This window comes from Balearica regulorum, chromosome 1 (genome assembly GCF_011004875.1).
Source record: "Balearica regulorum gibbericeps isolate bBalReg1 chromosome 1, bBalReg1.pri, whole genome shotgun sequence".
Lineage (NCBI taxonomy): Eukaryota > Metazoa > Chordata > Aves > Gruiformes > Gruidae > Balearica > Balearica regulorum.
The window spans coordinates 117,676,368-117,686,380 of record NC_046184.1 but is presented as its reverse complement, the minus strand read 5'-3'; the positions used below and the strand labels follow the sequence as shown (position 1 = coordinate 117,686,380).

General features: G+C 38.5%; 1 protein-coding gene and 1 long non-coding RNA gene across 7 annotated transcripts in view; one reads left to right on the top strand and one right to left on the bottom strand.

Annotated features, from left to right (window-relative positions):
• The first annotated feature begins 131 nt into the window (after window positions 1-131).
• Window positions 132-5,196, top strand: LOC142604552 (uncharacterized). The gene is made up of 4 exons (XR_012838419.1): window positions 132-256; window positions 2,841-2,911; window positions 4,635-4,689; window positions 5,094-5,196. It is a non-coding gene; the product is annotated as an uncharacterized LOC142604552 (long non-coding RNA).
• Window positions 4,602-10,013, bottom strand: part of DOP1B (DOP1 leucine zipper like protein B) — a 48,613-nt gene continuing 43,201 nt past the window's right edge. For all 6 annotated transcript variants that reach the window (XM_075771617.1, XM_075771635.1, XM_075771625.1 and 3 more), the window contains 7 exons: window positions 9,600-9,661; window positions 8,536-8,664; window positions 7,881-8,017; window positions 7,478-7,533; window positions 6,827-6,976; window positions 6,212-6,341; window positions 4,602-5,536 (listed from right to left, as the gene is read on the bottom strand). In XM_075771617.1, coding sequence (XP_075627732.1) covers window positions 5,279-5,536; window positions 6,212-6,341; window positions 6,827-6,976; window positions 7,478-7,533; window positions 7,881-8,017; window positions 8,536-8,664; window positions 9,600-9,661 — 922 coding nt within the window. In that variant the 3' untranslated portion in view covers window positions 4,602-5,278. The remainder of the gene's footprint in view (window positions 5,537-6,211; window positions 6,342-6,826; window positions 6,977-7,477; window positions 7,534-7,880; window positions 8,018-8,535; window positions 8,665-9,599; window positions 9,662-10,013) is intronic.

Sequence of the window (10,013 nt, the reverse complement as noted above, 5' to 3'; positions counted from 1 at the left end):
CTGCTGGAGAGTGGTGTAGCTCGGCGGCGGGTAAACGCTGCGGCCGCCCCCCCTGTGTGGCAGAGCTCCCGTCAGCAGCGGCCGGGGCTGCCGCTCTGCTGACAGGGTCGCAGCTGTAATGCCGGTTCTCGGGCAGCAGTGTTATTTAAACTAATAATTCCACGGAGTAACGTGGAAGAGTGCCGATACCTGCCTAAGGCTGGCACAGCGAGCTCGGCGGCTCTCCCCGGAACGGGAGGTGAGGACCGAGAGTTGGGTCAGGGGGCTCCGGCTGCCCTCGCCCCCCTCAGCCGGGCCGCCGGCCGCCCTTCGCCCCTGGGCTCTGCTGGGCTCCTCAGAGGCAGCGTGAGGTCAGGTCGGAGCGCCTGAACGCGAGAAGGAGCCGAGCTGGTACAAGGACCAGGAGCCTTAACGGGAAGGTTTAGCGCTACCTGTACTCTGCAGAGCCGCGTACGAGTAACGCGTGTTCCTGCTTCTGCAAGGGGAGTAGAGGCCAGAACTCGTGTTTCACATGCTGTTTAATTGCAGAACTAAATTCCTCGGGTGTTTTACAAAACTACGATGATTCGGCTATTGGCACATATCTTGAGCTGTGCATTATGACTTACCTTAAATTCAGATTATCAGTTTTCTTCCCGGAGGACTTCAAAAACCCAACTGCTTTACACCTGCATTTATAGCAGGGAAGCTCCCTGGTGTCTTACAAGCTAGGTTTGTGTTACTCTCCAGCTCCTTTTGCTGTCCTCCCAATTTTTCATTCTGTAATGAAATTACAAGTTTATACAGCTGGAGGGGAGCTGTGATTTTGGTGGTGGACAGATAGAAAAAAACAAACCAGCCCAAACCACACAGCCTTCAACAGACCTTGAGGGATATGCTTTCCCCTGCTATCTTCAACAAAAGCCCTTTTTTTTTTCTATCCCCCTTTCCCCTTGAGGTGGGCCTCACAACCCTGCCCACCAACATAAATGAGACTAATGGCAGTATTGGGGTTGCAAGGAATGCATTGTGCCTAGATGGATGCTTCTGCTCAGGGAATTATCATGGAAAACATACGTCAGCCTCTATCTGGAAGTGTCATCAGCTTTGACCAATTGTTTTTTCCTCATCTCCCGGCTCCTTCCACTCCTTTAGTCTGTGTGCAGAAATGGGATCTCGCAACCCAATCTGCTGAGCAACCACCACTGCCCTTGGCCTCACCTGAAGTTCTGGGAACTCATCACCAGGAGACAAACAGCATTTAAGTAGAGCAGCTGCATTGGGACAGTAATTGCAAAAGATGGAGGTTTTCTGTTGCTGCCAAACCTAAATGGCCAACCCTGCTGCTCTTTAAGCAGATACTCAAGAGACATTCAGTGTTTTAGTATTACTAGCTGCTATGTTACAGTATTTCCCAGCACATATGCAGCAGGTATCAATGATTGTCAACGCATGCAGCGCAATCAAACATTAGCAGCTTCTGAGGTGCAAGGTACATCACAGAACATTACAAAAGATGTACGGACTACAGAGAAAGGATAAAATCTGAAAAGCAGCTTTCACAATGTCATTGAAACCATACTCCTCTGGCCTTGGATGTTCAAGCTCAGTTGTACAGAACAGTTTTCATCCTTCCAAACAAAAGGCGGTACTTTCAGGTCATTTGCCCAGAACATATAAAAATATACAGACAGAAGTTTGGAAAGCTCTGGCACACAGGTAAAGCATTATGCAACAGCAGTCCCTGATTTCCTGGGGAGAGGTGCTCCCTCCGCATGGTGGGGGGGATCAGTCTGTGATCTCCTGATGCTGCAGCAGCAGCAGTTTCCTCCATCTGCTTCCACACAGTTCTTCCAGGCACACAAACCCAGAAAACTTGTCCCAAGACTGCAGGACTGGGATCGCAGAGTGGAAAGTTCAGGAATGCAGAAGATGGAGATGTAAAGCTGGACGAGTAGGGGCTTATGACAAGAGGATTAGGGAGGCAGCGGGGCAGTATTTCCCTAGGCAAGTGTAGGGGCTGGCACAGGCTAGCACTGAGATACTGCTGCTGGCATACAAACTGAGGTCTAAAGAGTTCTGTACACAGCCCTCATCCATTGAAATTGAATTTGAGAGCTTTTATAGAATCAGATCCAAGTTAAGTTGGTGAGTGAGCAGTAGTCTGAAAAATGAGAATTGCATTTGAAAAGGTATTTCAAAATAACATTTAATGTTATTAGAAGAATTACATTCAAATATAGTATTGAATACACTTAACCATTACTTAATGCTCCATATATCAAGTTCTGCTGTTCTTTGGCAGTTACCTTGGTTGCACCTGCTGGTTTTTTCCATCTGGAAAATGAAATCCTTTTGAATATTTACATACTTCTCCCTCTGTGTAACACGCACTGTGGCTATGCTATCTCAAAGCCGAAGTATCCAAAAGAGAAAGCTAAGCTTGGTTATTCTGAAAACAAGCAAAGAACTACACAGCAAAGCAAAAGCATTTTCTCTCCTGGTCTAGATACTGAGTTCTAGGCTAAAGTTTTTCGGATTCATCCACAGTTAAGTTGCACTGCTCTGGTAGTACCAGCGTTAGAGCAGTACGACCCTCCGCCTTCATGTGGCTTTAACAGAAGTAGCATAGGAAGTAAAATGACTACAGTTACTCCCATACAGAAAAGGAATAAAGTTACACAGGTAGAGATACCTTTAGGCCTATGTAACTGTGCTCCTCCATCACCAAAGTAGGACTTTTTTTTTAGTTAGAGCCCTTTCCTCCTTATTCACATGCTATTTATAAAGATATAAGATCTGCTTATATACTAAATTTTAAATAACTCTTTCTTCTTAAGTATTAGATTCTGCTGCTGCAGCAAAAGGATTCTGCAAGTTACAAATATCTGAGGCCATTTAAAGCAGCCATCTGCAGAACCACAGGACAAAGGTAAATGTATGTATGAAGGCAGGAGTTAGAAGCAAGTGGTATTTTTGTAGAAGGTACAATCATCTTAGAGAGTTATATAGACCGAAGTCACAGATTCTGGTTTTAAAGTTCACCACCACAGCTGGGGTGGGGTGGGAAGCAACTGATGTCTGATCCGCTGCACACCTGAAGTACAGGCAGTCAGAATGGGACGTTCCCTTTCGAGGGGAAGGATGACAAACCCCTCAATCTAAGTAACTGGTTCACCACCTCCAGTTAGCGAGGAAACTGTGAAGACAAGTTTATAGCTTATGGGAGAATGTAAAACAAAATGTTTGATGGCAAAAAGTTGTCCTAGATTTTAGTAGTCCATTTGACAGTGCCTCATCAGGATTTTAAGGGAAATACCCAAGTATGGAATGCATTCACCAAAAAGCTGAAAGTAAAACTACCAAATCATCCTGAGTATTAGTAATATTCTCTTTAAAAATTATTGAAGATATGTAAGTAATGAACATAAACATCCTGCTCCAATTTTCAAGTAATGCTTTAAAAATAACTTTCACTTGTGCTCATTCCAGTAGTATTAGAGATCATTAATAAATTATAGTAATACAAATAATCACATTCTTAGTGACTACACAGTATTACACTTCAGTATATCGCTTTCCTTAACTGTAAAAATGCAAATAAGCTATTTAAGTTTAGCATAAGCCTATTATAGTACTATCTTCATAGACCAGTTCAGTATTATCATAGTAAAGCATGTCATTCAGTGTTTCATTATTTTAGTTTATAATCCAAAGATGAAAACTTTATATATCTGTAGGTAAAACACATTGCAGAGTAGCCTTCCACGTTTGTTGTGTGAGTTTTGAAAAAAATAAATCCCTGACCTCACAACCTGGTGACATTAAACCATAGAGTTTGTATGTCCTTTTTCAGTTAGCAAAACCAAGAGTGGTGAATTCCAGTACGCAGCACATTTACATCAGTTGCAATGTTCCAAATAACTCAAGTAGCATGTACCAGTCTACAGGTATATCTTACAAACCCAATTTCTCTGGAGGCAAAGGTGTTTAGAAAAGAAAAAGAGAGACAAAGCTTTTCAGCATGAAAATATGATAAACTTCCCTTTCCAGACAAATCAGCATTGCAAATTCAGTCAGATAATCCACTAAATATGCAAATTCAATGGAGTCCACCTCCTCATTTAAAAAATGTTCTAACTAAGCCTTTTGTTGTATGTGTTGATACAATGGTGCTTATCCGCTGGCCGTCAGAAGTGTCCTTCAGACGTGCAGTTGTGCTGTTTGGTGGTAGAACTAATCCCTCTCTCCAGAGTCCTAGGCAGTGGTAGCACTGCAGTTCCAAAACAAGCTGCACCTTGAACATTACTGTAGTCACAGCACTGTGATGATCTCCCTACCTCTTTCAACACCTAGGACCAGCCAAATACATGCTTTTGTATAAAAAGTGTTCTTTAAAACAAATCCAAAACTTTTTCATTTTCGTTAGGTTGTAGGTGTACAGCAATTTATATTTTTACAGAATTATCTTCATTTAGTTGCATTTCAGAAGTTGCAAAGTGACCTTAGTCACTGAAAGAACAGAGTTTTTTAATTTACAAAACTGAATTAGAATATTTTTAGTCAATTAATTAAAACAAAGCCCCCTCAAGTAATGTAAATTACAAATGTTACTGCATAGGTTTGTCTTTTATGCATGTTTGTCTTTTATTTAGGAATCACTAATCCTGAAGAATGCTAGTATAGTACAGAGTGGAAATTACAAACATGGTAAGTCTGCAGTTATTTGCACAATATTAAGACTTATAAAATACATCTGTTTGAAATTTAGGTGATTTGTTTAGAAGTTGGTAAGTTTTAGGAGAAGTTAAAGAAAGGAGAAGTAGAAGCGGGCTTTAACCTCAGGAAATGGCTTATCTGCAAACTGATTGTACACTGACATGCAATATTAGCTTTTTCTTAAATTTACTTTCAGAATGTCAAAAAGCAGTTTAAAATACTTACTTGAGAAGTTATTGGATAAATGGTACAGTTGCTACTTTCACCAAGTCAAAAATATTCTTCCTTTATTTACAAAATCTCTTTAATCCTTCACATTGAAAACAAGTAAAGGAATACAGTAACTATGATAAATTACCACTAAACTTTTTTTTTTTTTTCCTTCTCTTCCACAGGAACTGAAGAATCCTGCTTTTTAACACCAGCTCAGAAGCCTGGAGTATCGAAGAGTGCTCCACAACAGCAGGAAGATAACTCAAAATGTATTTTCCAAACTAGGGAAAAAAGAAGAGAAGAATTACAGTAAAGTTTTCCCTTTTTTGTTATTTCTTCACTACGAGCCAAGCGTCCGACGTGTGGCTTAACTTTCCATGTTTTCAAGGAAGTCACATTCCACACTGTCTTCAAGCTGTTGCAAGGTCTTTATGCCATTACTGCCAACATAGTCCACAGAGAGAGATGCAGAAGGATGTGAATTCTGGAACTCACTCCCGTTTGTTGTAAATGCGCAACACAGAGTCTTGAAGAAGGGCATAAGCTGGGTGATGCTAGATATAGAGCGTAAGTTCAAAAGAGGAAATTTGTGCTTCTTGGAAATTCCCTCAGTGTTGTTTGTTTCCTGTAAGCAAACAAACTGAGATTTACTAACGGTTTTGCATTAAGACACAGTGTTGTTATGGCTTGTCTGAACCCTGTACTATACACTTGTTTTCATACTAAGAGATCCACCGTCTACAGCTGTATCACAATATAAAATTGTATAGATGGTATATAAATTTACTTCTATATTTGGATTTGAGGTTCCGGTAAATGAAAGTCTCACAAGTCCAGCAGACTGCAAATTTGGACTAGCCTTCAGAATCAGGTATCAAACAACTACAGAACACAGAGAAATCTCTATGAGAAGTACTAATGCCCGTTTCCTTTTCTGGAAGAATTAATATTAAACCTCAATGGTAACTTAAAATGCTGTTACAGTAAACTTGTTTGACAAAGTACAGCATGCTCTTTTTTATAAATACCAGACCTGTCTGAGACAAATTGTTTTCATTGTGGGCAGATTTAAGGGAACAATAGGAAAACTGCGTATTGTTCCTTCACACTCAAAAGGAATCTGACATCTTCAAGATATATATGTGAAAGTAGGCAGAGAATTTTAAAAGCCTCATTAATTTTATTAGAATATCTAGAAACCTTGTCTAACTTAAAATCTTGTCACTTGTTTAGAAGTTTAGTAAGTTAATGGGTTAAAAAAAAAAAAGAAAAATATTCAAGTGAAGCATTCTTTCTTTACCCCATATTTCATCTTCAGCAGATCCATGATTCTTATAATGTGTGGTCTGCATTCCTGATGATTTTCTACCAGATGAGAGGTCACGGTAGGTGACTCTGTGTCCACCTCTGGGACAAATGCCCATTTGTACCTGAAACAAATGGATTACTTGATAAGAAGACAGGCAGAAAAAAAAAATCCTTGTTTGGATCATACCTAGTTTAGTAGGGCACTGGTTTGTTTACAGAAAGAGGTGTTGTGACTATAATTTTATGCTGTTACCAGAACCAAACTTAATGGACAAGGACATTACTATCACGTCAGTATTTAAATGCAACTGGTTCCAAAAAATTCCCCAGTGTGTGCGCAGGGGAAACAAAGAACAGGCTCCATCTTTCTCTTCTCCCAGTTTTTCTAAGTTAGAGAACCTCCTAATGAAGATGGTGAAATCCTCCTACACTGACAAGACCAGCTTGTTTTTCCAAATACTCCAAATTACATTTGTTCGAGTATCAACATCTGCACTTGTAAAGAGAACAGATGGCAAACAAGTCTAGAAGAAAATATATGTGGAATTACTTTAAAGGATAAGAACGATAACAACCTGGAGAACGGGTGAGTAATTAGAGGACTTACATTTGAAACAACTGCATCCTGTCAGGCGGAAATGAAAGTGCTGTGTCCAAAAACTTACAAGCTGATAAGTACAAGGACAGCTCATTCTGCTGTATGTCAGTTCCACTGCCATCACCTGAGACTTTCTGTTTGCTTATTTTGCTGTTGCTCCTATGTTAGTTACAATTAAGAAATGTACCATTAAAACATAAATCCACTAAATGTTTTTCATTCAGCAAAAGGGAAACATATACATTTACACAAATGAGCACTTGCACCTGTGCACAACAAAACCTATTTTTATTCTGCATGAGCACTGTGATTAATATAAAAGGCTGTTAGAAGAAAAAAAAGGTAATCTAAAATATTCAGAAAAAACATCAACATGCTAAAATACTCAAATGCTGACTTAGAATCTCTTCTATTTTTGAATGCAACTAATAAGTAGTACTTGTGTTTTCTGAACATATCACTACTTTAGCTGCTGAAAAAAAATCCCAAACTGATTCATCACTACCAGAAATACACAAGTGCAATAACAAAAAAATCCTGTTGTCTCCTCCCTATCCCAGAGAATTAATTAATTAAATAATTGCAAATTTGCAGATACAGAACAAGCACAATTGTTACCACCTTTTACAAGTCCTCAGTGAGACAAATGGTAATTCTTACTTTGATGGTTCATCGTCCTCAGCTAAATCTTCTTCCAGCTGCAAAAATGTCTGAATCTTTAATGAAAGAAATTATTTATGAGGGTGCTGAAACGTTCATACAACTCAATCACAAAAGAAGAGATGCTTCACATAGTAGAAGCAACCACAGACTCTTAGTTTACTCTCATGACTTGCCGCAAATTAACAAATCACGCAAGAGATTATATTAGCAACAACAACAGGATTAATCGAAAAAGTATTTCCTAATGACAATGTCAATTCTTTTCCCAAATTATCAGACTAATGTAAAACTATGAAAACATTTCTGTTTTCAAACAGGGGGGGTGTATTTGGGAGGAAGAAAAAGGTGGAATGGGAAAAAACACACACTAATTAGTTTCAAATTACTACTTATTCCTTACCAATTCAGTTACCATAATTGGCCACAATGAAGTTAGATGCTGAGGAGAAATCCTTAACAGAAGAACTCTGAAGAAGAGAAACATCTGTGCGGCAACTATAGAAGTCTGCCCAATACGGAGGTTCTCAGTCAGTCGTTCTGAAATAAATATCACAAAGTAAACAAGCAAACAAATAGAAAAAGAGAGTTGTATTTTCCTGAACATGTGTTGTTCAGGGAAGTAAAAAGTATTGAAGGTGGCAAAACAAAATTTGCACTCTATCATCAGTTTTGGGTTGAGTTCCTTGCACTCTATTAACAAAATTGTGATTCAGAAAAAGTGTGAAGACATGGTGGTTTTATATTGGACAAAATTTTGTCAAACCTGACATTTAAGGAGAACAACAACAGCCCGAGAGTGGCTGGAAGATTGCCACATAATAATCATGTTTCCAGTTTTATTTCAAGACCAAAGGCTTTGGAACCCAGATTCCTGTCTCCCTCTTAATGAGATTGATTATTTGTATGAATTCAGAGATTCACAGCATCATCAATTTTATTAAGAACTTTTGAAAAATGGAAGTACATGTTCAAAAATAGGTAACATTCCTTTCTTACACAATTTACAAATGTGTTACAGCTGAAAAAAAAAAAACAGGTGAAATCACCAATCTTACCTTGTATTAAGGGAAGATAGAGATGATACTGGTCAATCTCTCCACTAAAGACAGCGAAAGCTTGCCGCTTCAACAACATTGCTTTTTGCTCAAAACTTGGGTACAGTTTTAAGGCGCTGCTCTGCATATCTGTAACAGAGATAAGAATTATCTACCATTTAAAGACTTCTTGTGTTTTGGGCTGAAGATAATTCCTATGTCCTGAAATCTTAAAAAGAAAAAAACCTCTCTTTAGGTCTAGTAATTGGAATAATAAATTGGTGTTGATCCAGATCTTCTCAGGCTAGCAGGAAAATTATATGAAACAAGCAAGGCAGCTCCAATGAGGCTGTCCACTATTTTAAAGCCCTGTCTCTTCCCTTTGTTTCTGTGCATGAATTTTCCCCTCTTATCCACAGAAGAGTGATCTCAAAGCTTTAAGACTTACTGAGAAAAAAGAGGAGATAAGTTTAAAATATATATATATTGTTAAAAAAATGTACATTACGAATTAGTCTCGCGCTGTAACCCTTCAAATATTCTTTTCAAAGATCTGAAAAAGAGACTAAAGCTGCTTTTTCTTTTGAAGTTCCATGCAAATTTAAGGGGTTCTATCCCATCCCTTCTCCCACTTTCTTTTACACTCTCCTCAAGCCTGAATTAGAGGTCAGAGCATATTGCTCAAAGGTTTACTCTACTGGTGCACCACATTCCCACAGCTCCATGGCAGTATACAGACCCCTGCAAAGTTAGCCAAACTCGCCTTGCTTTCTAACAGGGGACAGCTGCAAAAGGTCACAATTCAGCAACTTAAAATGATGGCAAAATGTGAATGCAGGAGTCCAACATTAGCATTCCTAGAACTAAAATAAATACTTATGGAGTGTTTTAGACATGACCAAAATACGGAATTAACTTAGCACAGCTTTTAACTGTGAATAAAGTTGGCAATATAGTCAATTATGCAGACACAGCATAGTCTGCATTTTATTGCTACATTAGTATATTAAAAATGCACCCAAAAGCTCAAATGCAAATAAATTTCAAATTAATGTAGAAATAAGTTATCAGTAGCTGATACTTACTCATCAAATCTTTAAACATAGTTTTCTCATGTGTTAGAAGATGATCAATAATGGATCTCCAACTGAATAAGATATAGAAGGAATTAGATAACCAGATAGAACTTTGGTATAGATTCACCTTAGAAAAGATTTTTGTCAAACATTTCATACAAGGAAACAGTTTCCAAACAGTATTCAATGTGCAGACTCTTTTCTAGTTTAACACATATTGCATTCTAGGTCCTCCAGCTCTAGTGTGTGCAGCTACCTAATCACTAAGGGGACTATCAGCATAAGACAAGTTTATTCTTATGCACAATAATGAAAACTTAAGTGCTTATAATGTATTTAGTAGAATTAGTGATTGATACCCATTTTTAACATTATTACTTTCCATAAGAAAGTATCAAACAGAATTTTATTTCTAATATTAGC